Here is a 15,422-nt window from a genome sequence, read left to right on the forward strand (position 1 = left end):
AAATCTCCTCCCAACCCCACTTTTTTTTTTCTTTCTTTTTTAAGGGTCTGTCAAGGTTCCCAGGGAAATTATGTCGTTTTGCCTTGCTTGGAAACACAGCAACAACAATTTTATTGTGATGATGGTGAAGTGTTCACTAAAAGGATTGTGATTGTAACGGCAACAACAATGATGATGACGCGCATGATTGTTTCAGCAGTGGCAGCCTTAATAAACAATCATGATTGTAATAATAACCGGAACGTTATTTATAGCATGGTGGTAAATGCTGTGTTTACATTACATTCCAAATCTGTTATTCCCCTTTCTTGTAATCTTCGTGTTTTATTTTAGCTCGTTAATTCTCTTTTTCTTTTCCTTTTAGTAAATAATTTTTCAGTATGATGATGTGGATATTCATTCATCACTTTGACAGAAATCATCATTAACATGCTAATGCTCCTTTTCGATGATGACCATCACATTTAATTCTTCCTAAACTTGAGCAGACATCATAATGTATATAGCCATGCACATTACATTTCTGTACGTAGGAACGGTTTGACTACATTTGTCACCAAATTAAATCTAAAACAATAACAGATATTGAAAGTAAACTTTTATTTTTTACAGAAATAAAATATGCGACTTTCATTTTGCTTTAGCTGTGCAAATTAAAGATGTGGACTACTTAAGTAACTAGGGTTTAATCAAAGCTTATTGTTGTCAAAATATTAAGAGACGTAGATCACTTGACACTTATTCTGAGAGTAAATGGGAGAAAGCATTAATACTTGGAAAACACATGAGTTGATAATATTGGTTGATGTATAAGGAATATGCGAGTTCTTCCGTATAACTAAATCGACCAATAACTATTACTACGGACATATTTGAACCTGTTTTAGGTAATGATGCACATTTTTACATGTTCTATTCTCTAATTAATTTCTTATTTATTTACCTATGAATCAATTTGATTTGCTGTTTACGTTCTCCCTTATTTACAGAATGATGTTTTAGATTTATTTTTTGTCATCATGGCACGGGAAGTTAGTACGCTGATAATAAGCCATCGTGTGGTTACACGCTGAAATGCCAGGAGGTAAAATTATGCTTAAAAAATGTAATTATCTGACTTGGCGGATTTTTCGAGGACGTTAGATGTTGCCCGTTAGTCACCTGTTTCTTTGAGGTAAAGCCTTGTGCTAATTTGTGGCAAAATGCCAAGCAATTATGGGACAGTACGTCTGGAGTAATGTCTGAGTGAAAAACAGAGGATATTTTAGGTCTGCAAACTAAAGCCAAGCACTGTAGAAAAAGTCTTCATAGAATTTTAATAGGTTATATGGGGTTTCTGTCTGTTCTCTTACTATGTAGCTTAATCCAGGAAAGTTATTCGATTATTTTATCTTCCTTTTTGTTGGCATGTTAAGGTTTAAGACGTGCTAGCTCGGCATTTGAGGGCCGTCGTAGAAAGATATAAATTTTTGTTACATATGTGTGTTTTCATGCCATGACACGCGAAACACATGAACATACAGTTACACTAGTGTTTAGTGTTGGTGTATGTGCATGTGTATACGTGTGTGTAAATAGGTTTACATTCTCAAGTTTGAGAAGATAACCTTATTAACTTTTACCATATGACAAAGTAAGTCCCAGAAATAGTACAGTATTATCCTTTAACTGTGCGGGTCTGTATGTATGTGTGTGTGTGTGTGTGTGTTTTTCAAATCACGAGAAGTCGCGATTCTCTGTTTTTTTTTTTTCGGCACCTCAACTTCCGTCTTCCAAACATGCCCACTCAAAGACGTTTGTCAGAACACTTGCGGCTGTCGACCGTCAGTCGGCCTTTTGTCCGAACTAGCAGCAGTAGTGCTTTTTGGTAAATGGGTACGCAAACGATTTTACGGCGGGCAATCTCTTCAGACCATCGCTGTTTGTTTACGCTCGAAGGGCTGGTCCTCCTCAGACCACAAGAGGCCTTTCTCATAAACATCCCCTTCGCCCCCATCAGGAGACCCTGCTTTCCGAAATTGTCGAGTGTTTCCAAATATTGAATATCATATTTGCTCAGCTTTTGCTCGTGGGAACCTGATTGGAAGGCCCGCTGGTAGAAGCAGTTTGGTATGAAGTAACCAGTCGGGGAATGTGTTATGTATGTGGAGACTGGGTTGTCCGTTAAGGGACTATGTATGTGCGGGTGTTTTGTATGGAAATGTACAGCCGAGTTACAGCAATAATGTACATATGCTATATTTCAACTCATATCTGTATACAAATACAGACTGCATAGATGAAGAAAAGTATTTGTATTTCAACACACGTGTATGTGTGTATTTATGTATATACGAATAATTATAACTGCATTAGTACTCAAAAGAAATAATGTAACCAGTTATGTATATTCATGCAACGCGAGACTGGGTGCAGGGTAAAAGTGGCGCAGTGTGTGCGGGATTGTTCATGTTTTAATGTTAACAACCTTTCTTCATAGCACATTCTCCTTGATTCTGCAGTTAAAAAATGAAGGGGCTATCGACCTTTTTTTTTCGGCATTTCTTCCGGAGCCAATCCACGTCAGGGGAAACGGCATATTGTAAAATATATATATATATATATATATATATATATATATATATATATATATATATATATATATATATATGTGTGTGTGTGTGTGTGTGTGTGTGATACATGTGTGTATACAGAGAGAGAGAGAGAGAGAGAGAGAGAGAGAGAGAGAGAAAGAGAGAGTCCTGGACAAAGCATTTTGCATGAAAACTCCCACAAAATTTGCCGTTTCATACACCTACACGAGGCTCATTATCGTGTAAATATAGATATCACATAATTCTCACATACACGCGCACGCATACCCGCGCACACTTGAACCTATTTCCGCTTGTATGTATGTATGTATATATGTATATCCGTTCTAAGTAGATTACTTCAAATCGCAGGCCGCCCCCCGTTCTCAAACAAACGTCAAAACAAGCGAAACGGAAAGTTGTGTTTTAAGGTTCGTGTTTGAATTTTCGCGTGAGCATTTTAAGCCCGACAGCGTTGTTTACAAACTCCCCCCGACCGACCGAGAGAGAGCAGGAAGCGATAAAGCAGACCCGCGTCTCGAATCCCGGGAGGAAACAATAAAGAATCGAGGTACTTGAGAGAGGCGAACAGAAGCCTCCTTTTAAAGCATAAATCCCCATTTGCATTCGTGTGTTGAGAGAGAATCAATCAGAGTCTGAAAATCAATATGCGCTAATAACCGAATAATGAATACACAACGAAGCGCACAATCTGGAAAGCACCGATCATCTTATAAGTGAGAGATCCTACAGATAGGGAGATGCTGATCATCCTTCCGAGATCAAGAGATGGTCGGGATAAAAGAAAAATAAAAAAAAAGAAATAAAAAGACGATCCCCAATTGGGCATCACAGTCTATCTTTCAATCTTGCTTGTTGCTTCACTCTGTTCTTGCTTAATTGAAATCAACCGGAGTTGGATCTGTTATCTGATGGGTCGATTATCTCCGCAACTTCTCGCGGGAACACGTGTTTACGAAAGGAGATCACAATTCGCGATCATGAATATAAATGATTCGTCCGTCTCGGGGGCTCTCCTTCGATTTGGCATCAGGTGTATAATGTGAATAATGAATCGGCCGGGTCGCGAAGTCGAACAGCTTTTAATCAGAACACTTTAATGCATTGGAGGCAATTTCGGCCTTTGGCTATAAAGAGCAAATTAATTGGCCCTTTATATGGTGCAGCTGATAGTTCCGTCTCGAGTAGAAAACGAGTCGAAAAAATGAAGAAAATAAAAGGAGCAGCCCTCGGGGGTAGGTTGGGGCTACCTGACGTGGGTTGATCGGGTTTGTTGGGGGGGGCGGGGGGAGACAGGTGGATTAGACTACGTCTTGGAGTGTGGGTTTGTAGCGGAGTAGAGACGTGTTTGGGGTCGCACTCGAGATGGTTAGCACTCCGGGCCTCAGCCGAGGGAAGGGCGTGGAGGGGGAGAGGGGTAGTGGCGGACCCAGGGGTAATTTGAATATCAGCATCCAGAAAGCCAAGGAGAGATATGTATATCAGGTATCAAGATTTTATCTCGATTTGCATCTCATTGTTTTAATGGGCGTTTGGCAGGTAAAGGCCGCGATACTCAGCCATTATGCAAAATTATCCCTTTTATATTTCGCGTTTAATAATGGGTTCACATTCCAAGAAGAGTTCAATTACAGGGCTCCCCTCGAGTGATTGTATCTATTGCTTTATGTAGCCGTATAAACTGGAACTTTCATAACCAATTGACTGTTATGAAGACTTATGCATACTATACTTACCTTTTTATGAGCCGACGGGGAGGCATTATCGCTCTCCGGGAGGTATGTTGTTTTTTACTGAGTCTCTGGGTTCCTTTGTGTGCTTTTTATTTATTTCCTGTACTGGCCCTGAGACGTTTATCTACTCCGGTTGATGGTTTTCTCACGCGAGGCATTCGGGAGGTGAAACTCTCGTAGGTGCGTAGGTTTTCGGGAAAATAGATGTCGACGAATTAGTATGTCTCCTCGGGGAACTCCGCTCATATTTTTTTAAGGAACTATAAGACTTATCAACGATCTTGGAGCGCTGAAAAGTGATAGTTAGGAGAAGTATATAATGTTTGGCCCCGTTTAAGATATACACATTATGCCGGGTCACAGGGAGGCTGTTATTACATAATGAAGTCTCGTCATCAGTAATCACTTGCATTGGATGGAACCTCTCGATGTCTTCTAACTGGTACATTCGAAGAAATATTCACATTCTGCAAATTTTTGTATATCCAAGATAACTGAGTGTGTGTGTGTGTGGGTGCGTGTAGGTAGGTGTACAGGAAAGAGTAACACCTAATCCACCTCCTCAGGGAAGGAGGAAAAGTAGATTGGTGAAAAAAGTTCAAAGAATATCTGTACAAGGCACTACTAAAGTTTCATACAAATATTCGTGTAACATCAAATTGGAAAAATATTTTGTAAATGGTCTCACTCGTACAGAGTATGTATTAGCAACTCAACACAAGTGAAATTTTTTAATTTGTCTCCCAAGACAAATCTATCGACAACCTATTAATTTTTATTTTTTTAAATAGAAACACTGTTCGTTTCAATTGTGCTGTTTTTTTTTAATAGTCAAACTATTGCCCACTCACAAAATTACGCTAAATTATGAAGAAATTCCTTAGAGAACGATGAAACAGCTGTGTTCATGAAGAGGGTCTTCTGACAGTGATGATAATATTTTTTTTTTTATTGTTTTTGTGTTTTGTTGTAAACTTGTTAATAAGTTTTTTGTCATTAGTTTTGCTATTTACTCGTGTTGTATACTTTCCAGCAATATTTATCATTAATACTATTGTTTGTTTTTGTTGTCATCTCGTTGGTAATGATATAAATCATCATTTTTGCTCTTTTTTTTTTTGTTATAATCTTGTTCCCACGAAAAAAAAAAATTACATCGTCACTGACCACACCAAGAGGTGTGAAGCTATACTTCTTCTCCCCACCTCAGAAACAGACCACTTTACACCCAAAGATGCTATTGAGTTTCCTCGAATATTCCTAGGTTTCTACCAAAAGGTTTCTCTTGGTCGGACTTCACGCCTCGTCACAGGGGAAAAAATTACGTCTAAAGAGGTCGTCTTTCTTAATTTTTTTGTCGAAGCTATAGTGCAGTAATTAAGGTACCGGTACATGGTCTCAAGGGTTTATATTTTTTTATTTGCTATTGTATATATATTTATTTAATTATTTATATTTATAATTACACACAAACATATGTATATATATATGTGCGTATGTGTATATATATATATTATATATATATATATATATATATATATATATATATATATATATATATATATATATATATATATATATATATATATATATATATATATATATATATATATAAATGTTTGTACGTGATATGCGCGTGTTTCAGTTAGGTTAGGTTAGATTATACAGTAGGTACATTCATGTTAACGTAGTCATAAATATTTTTGAAATCTATGCATTTTTCTGTACTTAATGCACTTGTTTTAGTCAATATTCCAGTCTGCTTAGTTTTGTAGTAATAGCTTCCTATTATTCAGTTTCCCAATTACATTTGCGTTCTTCATAATTGCTCTCCAGTTTATTCCACACATGGATCCCAAATATAGTTCGTACGTCACTTGTCTTCCCTTGAATCTGTGACGTCATACTAATAGCATTTCCAACAAAATGAAGCCTGTCTTTAAAAGGCGCTTTGTCCTCCATCACTTTTTAGTTCCACTTCTCCGTAGCCGGAGTCTCGAGATCTTTAAAAAAAAAAAAAAAAAAGCTGGGAAAACTAATGTCAATCCGGCACGGGCACATAACTCTGCGAGTTGCGTGTTTATACATCCGCAGGTAAAGAAGTGTATATGCTGTCTAGGCCCCGCCCCTTCTCTGGAAAATAAAAACGCGAAGAAGGATAGCACAGATTTATACCAGTCCCTCTTCAATACGTTATCTGATCTTTCTTTGAACACTTTTCTCTCTCTCTCTCTCTCTCTCTCTCTCTCTCTGTTTATCTCCGAGGATCGCCATTATCTGGTGCTGGGAGGTTAGACTGGAGCAGATGTTTGAAAGTTACGATGCTAAAACATCGTTGAAAGTTACGATGCTAAAACATTAATTGAAAGTTGCAATACTAAAACAACCGTTGAAAATTACGGTACTGAAAGGTTAATTGGAAATTACGGTGCTAAAATATCCTTGGAAAATTACGGCACCAATTAAAACATCCTCTGAGAGCTACGATACTAAATTATTCACTTGAAAGTACGACACTAAAACATCCATTGAAAATTACGATACTATAACATCCATTGCAAATTACGGTACTAAAACATTATAGTCAAAATGATCATTCTATTACATCCATTGAAAATTACGATAAAAAATACATTGAAAATTACGATACTAAAACATCAATTGAAAATTACGATACTAAAACATCTATTGAAAATTACGATAAAAAAGCCATTGAAAATTACGATACTAAAACATCCATTGAAAATTACGTTAGTAGAATATCCATTGAAAATTACAATTCTGAAACATCCATTGAAAATTACGATGCTAAAATATCCATTGAAAAACTAAAACACCTATTGAAAATTACGGTGCTAAAACATCCATTGAAAATTGCTATACTAAAACATCAGTTGAATACTACGATACTAAACATCCTTCTGATTTGTATTTCAACGCAATACTAAAACAACCGTTGAAAATTGCGGTACTGAAAGGTTACGAAATTACGGTACTAAAAAAACTTGGAAAATTCAATTAAAACATCCTCTGAGAGCTGATAAAATTATTCATTTGAAAGTACGACACTAAAACATCCATTGAAAATTACGATACTATAACATCCATTGCAAATTACGGTACTAAAACATTATAGTCAAAATGATCATTCAATTACATCCATTGAAAATTACGATAAAAAATACATTGAAAATTACGATACTAAAACATCAATTGAAAATTACGATACTAAAACATCTATTGAAAATTACGATAAAAAAGCCATTGAAAATTACGATGCTAAAACATCCATTGAAAATTACGATAGTAGAATATCCATTGAAAATTACAATTCTGAAACATCCATTGAAAATTACGATGCTAAAATATCCATTGAAAATTTCAATACTAAAACACCTATTGAAAATTACGGTGCTAAAACATCCATTGAAAATTGCTATACTAAAACATCAATTGAATACTACGATACTAAAACATCCTTCTGATTTGTATTTAAACGCCGGCTAACTTATCGAGCACCGAAACAGTAAAAAGTCTCTGGGTTTTTTATTTCCTCTGCAATAAAAATGCATTATTTTCCCTGTCTTTATTTTTTCATTTTTACCTTTAGCTATTCAAATGTGATAACTTCGCTCCATTGAGGCGCCTTAATGATAGTTGTACGGAGTCTAACAAACAAAACTTAAAGGTTCACTTTGTGTTTTTCGTGCCAAGCTTATGATGATTGTCTCGTGTAAACATGATGGAACGCCCATATGATTCATGAACTGTTACTGTCACATACTAAAACATCTGTGAGATTTATGAATGATTGCAAATCATTCATTTTTATTCAATTCTTCATTTCTAACGAGGCGAATAATCTTCGTGTTTAGCTTATTTGCTTTGAGTTCATGAGAGAGTTTATATTATTATTATTATTATTATTATTATTATTATTATTATTATTATTATTCTTATTATTATTATTATTATTCAGTAATTGAAACAGACACAAGAACATAATGAATAAGAAATTTGATAAGGTATAGGAAAAGCAGAGTGGGTTTTTGGTATGCGGTCACATGAGAATTGGGCAATTCGTGGAAGAGAAATTAAGGGAATTAAAGAAATCTATGTTTATGAAACATAGTTTCTCTCTCTCTCTCTCTCTCTCTCTCTCTCTCTCTCTCTCTCTCTCTCTCTCTCTCTCGTGTGAATGTCTTAGTTTTTAGACGGTTTTGTTTTAGTTTTAATTAATATTTGAGAGTTAATTATAAAATTTTTGAACTCGTCCCGTGATTTTAGTTTATATTTTTAAAAATAACCTTTCTAAGTTTAAACAAAAAATTAGCAGGGTTATTTTTTGAACAGTAAGAGACACAAAGCATATTTATATGATCCATTGTTAGTTTCAGTAAAAAAAAAAAAAACTTTTGAAGTATGAATTCGTTAAAGAAAAATTAAAGGCGTATCAAGTGATCAAAAAATCTTTGATGGAGTATAAAGTGATAGAACAAAAAAAAAAAAAAGCTCCAATGAAGTACACAAAAAAAACGATTGCCTCCCTTACGTAAGCTACGCCCATGGCAGCAAAAATATAAGCAACAGGTGACCGCCTGAGACAATGACGCCCACGGTCGAGGATATGAGAAGGCCACGCCAGCCATTTAATCAAGTATCAGTCCAGTTTAAACGAGAACAGAGATAATAAAAAAGAAAAACAATATTAGCGCAACAACAGCAGCTACAACAGCTGTTGCTGCTGCAGCAATAGCATCATCGAAAGTAATTGGTAGATTGCATAGTCCACTAGACATAACAATGTCATATAAGAAAATAACTTTCGAGTATACAGCGTTACATTTGCTCAACAGATCTGACTGAATATAACAGATCAGAGATACATAAATATGGTTGCCGTGATCTACGATTAACTGAATCTAGAAATTAATTATCTTCCAGAACTGACTGGTTGCACTATGGATGCCTTAATAAATTCCAGATATTAATCTAAACTGCACCAATATATCAAATGCTCAGCATTTAGTAATTGGATATAGGCAGCTATATATCAGCAAGGGCTCTTGAGCAGACCTTAGTAAAAGTTTAACGCTTCGTTCCTCATCTAATAGAATTACTAATCCTTGTTGATGGGCTGCACGTCCTTCCTCGTATATTAAACCAATTATCTCCTTTAGGAGTCATGAGAAATCAGTCGTGTCCTGATGGAGTTTTGCTGTGGAACTCCTCTAACAAACAGATTGACAAAACAAAGGACGTAGGGACACGGGGCAGCATGTACTATGTTAAGGTGATACATTGTACTTTGTTAAGGTAATACAGTTTAGTTTATTGTGGTAATACAATGTACTTTAAGGTAATATATTGTATTCTGTTAAGGTAATATATTTTATTTTGTTAGGGTAATACACTGTACTTTGTTAAGCCAATACACAGTACTTTGTTAAGATAATATATTGTCTTTGTTAAGGTAATATATTGTACTTTGTTAAGGTAATGCATTGTACTTTGTTGAGGTAATACACGGTGCCTTGCTGGGGCAATACATTGTAATTTGTTAACATATTGTAATTTCTTTAGGTAATATATTGTACTTTGTTAAGGTAATACATTGCAATTTGTTAAGGTAATATATTGTACTTTGATAGGGTAATATACTGTACTTTGTTTAGGCAATATAAGGTCTTTGTGAATGTAATACATTGTAATTTGTTAAGGTAATAGACAGTACTTTGTTAAGGTAATACATTTTAATTTGTTAAGGTAATAGACAGTACTTTGTTAAGGTAATGCATTGTACTTTGTTAAAGAAATACATTGCCAAATTCACCATCCTTAACAGCTCCGGTTGTGGCTACAGTTGCAACGTTTGGAACAAGGGCCGAAGCAAAAGAGGAAAGTCGGTTCCACATTAGTCCGATTAGACAACGGACAAAAGGGGACGTAGGTTCATTCTTATCAGCCGCCTTATACGGAAGCGGTCGATGAGGAAACGTTTACCTCTTTCAAGTAGCATTGAAAAGGGCCAAGCAGTTGGTCTCTCCTCCGGTCGAGTCAGACTTAAGAAAGAGACTCGGCGATCACCGCCAGCGGTGGGTCGAACAATTCGACGCCTTTGTCAGTTCGTTAATCACCCATTTTGTACCGGATGGCGTGAACTGATGAAGTTGTTCATCACGGCTTCCTTTTCGAGACGGGAGATACTTAGGCCTCGCATTGTCGGAGTTTAAAAGGTTTGTTTACGAGGTGTTTTTCCTGGCTAATTTTTCATTTGGCTTGATTTGGATTCTGTTCGGTTGCGGGGTTGCCTGGTGGTGTGCTGAAGGTGATTAAGTGGTGTTTGTTGCGCGTTAAAAAGACGCCGGAATCAAAATATTAATCCTGATACTAGCACGCAATATAGACATGAGAATCAAAATAATACTAATAATTGCACGTAAAATAGAGACGGGAATCAAATTATTAAACCTAATAATCGCACGCAAAATAGACACGAGAATCCAAATATTAAACTTAATAATCGCATGCAAAATAGACACGAGAGTCAAAATATTAATACTAATAATTGCACGCAAAATAGACGCGGGAATCAAAATATTAAACCAAAGAATCGCACGCAAAATAGACACGAGAATCAAAATATTAAACCTAATAATCGCACTCAAAATAGACACGAGAATCAAAATATTTAACCTAATAATCACACGCAAAATAGACACGAGAATCAAAATATTAATCCTAATAATCGCACGCAATTAAACCTAATCCTAATACGCACGCAAAAATAAACACGAAAATAATAACGAGAATCAAAATATTAAACCTAATAATCGCACGCAAAATAGACACGAGAATCAAAATATTTATCTGAATAATCCTAAGAATGTCAGACTTACTGATAGATGTATGTATAACATTAGCAACAATGCACTGAATAATAATTTCTTTGTGGGATCATTATTATAGACGAACTATGGTTTTTGAGAGAGAGAGAGAGAGAGAGAGAGAGAGAGAGAGAGAGAGAGAGAGAGAGATGGGACAGTCTCCTGGATAAAAAATGTTAAAAAGAGGCATTGAAAGTTGTCACCTGACTGAAGACAGGAAGCGAAAATAAAAGGTATTTAAAAGAAATTCTGTCAATCTAGAATTCTTCAGGATCTGTAGCATATAATAATAATAATAATAATAATAATAATAATAATTTAAAATAATGCTGTAATAATAATTTTGAAAGAAATGATCTGTAGCATAATAATAATAATAATAATAATAATAATAATAATAATAATAATAATAATAAGCAATAGTAGTTAGCAATTGTTGTTGTTGTTTTTGTTGTTATGGCAGCAGCGGGGCATATGCTTATGCCATACTTCAACACGATTACAGTAATTATTCCAGGCAGCCATAGCGCGGTTGTAATTAACCGCATCAAGGCAAAGGAAGATTATATAGGCATGTTATTAACATCGAAACCCAAGCCTGAAGATAAGCTCAGTTGATCATTACACTATCCTTCCTACGCATTACTGATACACTGAATGTGGAATGTGACGTGTTGGTATTATTTACACATTTCGTAATGTGTGGTTGAATGTAGAATTGCGTTTTCTTTGTGGTAGCATCAGGGCTTTTTGAGATTGTTCTTCGTTCAGCTTGAGTTTGTTGGATAAATTATTGTGTTTTTACAGTGCTTTTCATTATTGTGGTAATGATTAAAAAATATGCATATATATACACACTATATATATACATATCTATATATATTTATATATATACATACATTATATATATATATTATATATATATATATATATATATATATATATATATATATATATATATATATATATATATATATATATATAGTGCGAGGCAGTAATCCCAGTGCAACGTCCATCCTACCTCCGACCACTAAGAAGAAGTATGAGCTTCTGAGGTAAGTGCTCATTCTTAGTCAGACTTGATCCAACCACGGTTTCCCCGCAGAAGTTCATGATACTTTTAATAAGTTTTTACTATTACTGTTCTTTTTGTAGTTTTCTGTAAAAGAAAACTATTGTCCGTCTGAACTTTTTCTGTCCGCCCTCAGATCTTCAAAACTACTGAGGCTAGAGGGCTGCAAATTGGTATATTGATTAGCCACCTTCCAATCATCAAACATACCAAATTGCACCCTCTAGCCTTAGTAGTTTTAATTTGATTTAAGGTTAAGGTTAGCCATAATCGTGTGTCTGGCAACGCTGTAGGACAGGCCACCACCGGGCCGTGGTTAAAGTTTCATGGGCCGCGGCTCATACAGCATTATACCGAGACTACCGAAAGATAGATCTATTTTCGGTGGCGTCGATTATGCGATGTACAACAGAAAACTCGACTGTGCCGAAGAAACTTCGGCGCATTTTTTACTTGTTCACGATTACTGTTCATTTTTATTGATTTGGTTTTAGTTCATATCAAAGTTACTCTCAGTGTTCTTTCCCTCTTGGAGTTATCAGTTTACTTGAGTATCTTTTTCCTTTGTCTTGGCAGTGATCTTCCCTTCTAAATTTTTGTTCATTTTTTCTTTTTCTGCACTGACCATTCTTTCTCTTCCTTATACAGGATTTGTTCACTTTCTATTTTTGCCTTATTTGAGTTCTCTTTTTATTTCATGTTTTCTTCCTGTGCTTATGGTTCGTTTACTGTAGCATTATCAAGTGTAAACGCATAGACAGTCACATTTTGCTTATGATGGTACATTATCAAAACATCATTCAAATTATTTCATTTATTTAAGCTCACGTTAGTTTTCTAAGTTGGTGTTAAATCATATTATTCTATGAAATGGAAAGAAGTGCATATACGGATGTAAGCATCTGTGACTCATTTGCATGGCACTTAGGAATATCATGCTCTCTCTCTCTCTCTCTCTCTCTCTCTCTCTCTCTCTCTCTCTCTCTCTCTCTCTCTCTCAGAGGGCACGTTATCCTAATTGGAATCTTTGGCATCCGCAACCACAAATTTCCTTTGCATCGTAACATACATTTTTTTCATATACTTTTCCTTTCTTCTTCTTTAAAAATATAAATTCTCTTTTCCCCAACTGGTTCCAAGAAGTTTATGTCAGCTGAGATGGGGCGTACCATAAACTCTGCACAAGGCAGCTGCTGGCCGAGTTCTGGGTGGTTTTCGCATACCTCGTGGACCCATTTACTCACTCAGGGCACCGCTGCGCCCCCTGTGATCACCTCCCCCAATCTCCTCTCTTCCCTCCCCCACCCCCTCCTTTGTTTTGGCTCTTCAGTATTTTGTCTTTCCTTCATACTTACGTCGACTTCTCTTACTTGAGGTCTCTTAACTGGGTGGGTCTTTGGAATGGGTGACGCTTGTTTTAGTTGCTTTTTGGTTGCGGTGTTTTTTGCAGTAATTTCTTGTGATCAAGAAGCTTTTCTTTATATTATATTGGTTTTTCGGTGTTAGTTTTGCGGTTAATTTCTTGTGATCAAGAATTGCAGTTTCTTCTTAAATATATATATATATATATATATATATATATATATATATATATATATATATATATATACTGTAAGTATGTATAATATATTATATATATATAATTGTATTTGTGCATATTGCAAGCCTTCTCACATATGAAATGCAATGGCATGAACTCATCGCGTAATCTGCACACCATCATCAGTTTGAGAGAGAGAGAGAGAGAGAGAGAATATAAATAAAGCAAAAGGCCCTCCAAATTTCATTTTAACTTGAAGCATTTTCCTTCAATACGTCTTCTCCTTTATCTCCGGCGTAGATCATATCGGATGCCCCCCGCCCCCCTCCTACCCTCCCCCCGGGGACGTCTGCTGCTGGTTCGAGACGGCCAGACAAAGTAGCTGCATAAGATCAGAACTTTTATCAATAGGCGGACGCATAAGTTCCAACTTCGGCCCCGGTGGGAGATATTACCCCCGGGGGGAGATATTACCCTCTTCCGAAAGATTTGTTAACGCTTTCTAGTTCTGGGTTGCACGGCGCTTGCAAGAGAGGGGGGGCGGGGGGTCGTAAGAGGCAGGGTGAGGAGGAGATGGAGAAGAATAGTGAGGAACAGGTGGAGATGAGGTAGAGGAGAAGGAGAAGAAGTAAGGGGATGAGAAATAAGCAGGACGAGGAAGATCCTCAGAGGTGGGATGAGGAGGAGATGGGGAGGAATAGTGAAGAACAGGTGGAGATGAGGTGAAGGAGGAGGAGGGAGAATGAGTGGTTGGGAAATAGAGTAGGAGGAAAAGGGGAGGGGAAAATAGGAGAGGAGAAGTAAGAGGATGCGAAATAAGTAGGAGAGGAAGATCCTCAGAGGCGTAATGAAGAGGAGAAGGGGAGGAATAGTGAGGAACAGGTGAAGATGAGGTGGAGGAGGAGAAGGGAGAATGAGAGGTTGGGAAATAGAGCATGAGGAAAAGGGAAGGGGAAAATGGGAGAAAAGAAGTAAGAGGATGCGAAATAAGTAGGACAAGGAAGATCCTCAGATGCTGGATGAGGAGGTGATGGGGAGGAATAGTGAGGAACAGGCGGAGGAGGAGGAGGAGAAGTAAGAGGATGAGAAATAAGTAGGACGAGGAAGATCCTCAGAGAAGGGAAGATCCTCAGAGGTGAGATGGAGGAGGAGAGGGTTGGGAAGAAAGAGGGAGGAACAGGTGGGGATGGGGTGGATGGGTTAGGAAGAAAAATAAAAGAGGTGAGGGAAACAGAGAGAGGAAGATGAAGAGGAACCGGCGGAATAGGAGGAGATGAGGTGGAGGAGGAAGGAAAGGTAAGAGGATGAGAAATAGAGTAGGAGGAAAAGGAAGAAGTACTGGCGGAATAAGGAGAAAATATAACGGCAGAAGGAGAGTAAGAGGAGGAGTGAGATCAGAAAGGAGAGGAGAGGAAAATTGATTAATGAGTGTGAAAGAAAGAAGAGGCAAGAGTGGGAAGAGTAAAATGGAAGGTAGATTAAGAGGTGTGAAATAGAGGAAAATAGAGTAAACTCAGAAACGAGAGGAAAGATAATTAGGGGTGGTAAATGGAGGAGTTAGCAAGAGTAGAAAAATTAAAATAGAAGGTAAATAAA

The 15,422-nt window shown here is 36.7% G+C and overlaps 1 protein-coding gene across 1 annotated transcript; it reads right to left on the reverse strand.

Annotated features, from left to right (window-relative positions):
- Positions 1–14,328: 14,328 nt before the first annotated feature.
- On the reverse strand, positions 14,329–14,763 carry LOC136832992 (uncharacterized). Its single transcript, XM_067094643.1, has one exon. It carries the CDS (start codon positions 14,761–14,763, stop codon positions 14,329–14,331), a length of 435 nt encoding a protein of 144 aa, XP_066950744.1.
- Positions 14,764–15,422: the final 659 nt, after the last annotated feature.

This window comes from Macrobrachium rosenbergii, chromosome 51, assembly GCF_040412425.1.
Source record: "Macrobrachium rosenbergii isolate ZJJX-2024 chromosome 51, ASM4041242v1, whole genome shotgun sequence".
NCBI classification, from domain to species: Eukaryota; Metazoa; Arthropoda; class Malacostraca; order Decapoda; family Palaemonidae; genus Macrobrachium; species Macrobrachium rosenbergii.

What these genes read in the sequence shown, in the direction of transcription:
- LOC136832992 (XM_067094643.1), bottom strand. Translation starts at nt 14,763, where the DNA reads ATGCTCTATTTCCCAACCTCTCATTCTCCCTTCTCCTCCTCCACCTCA.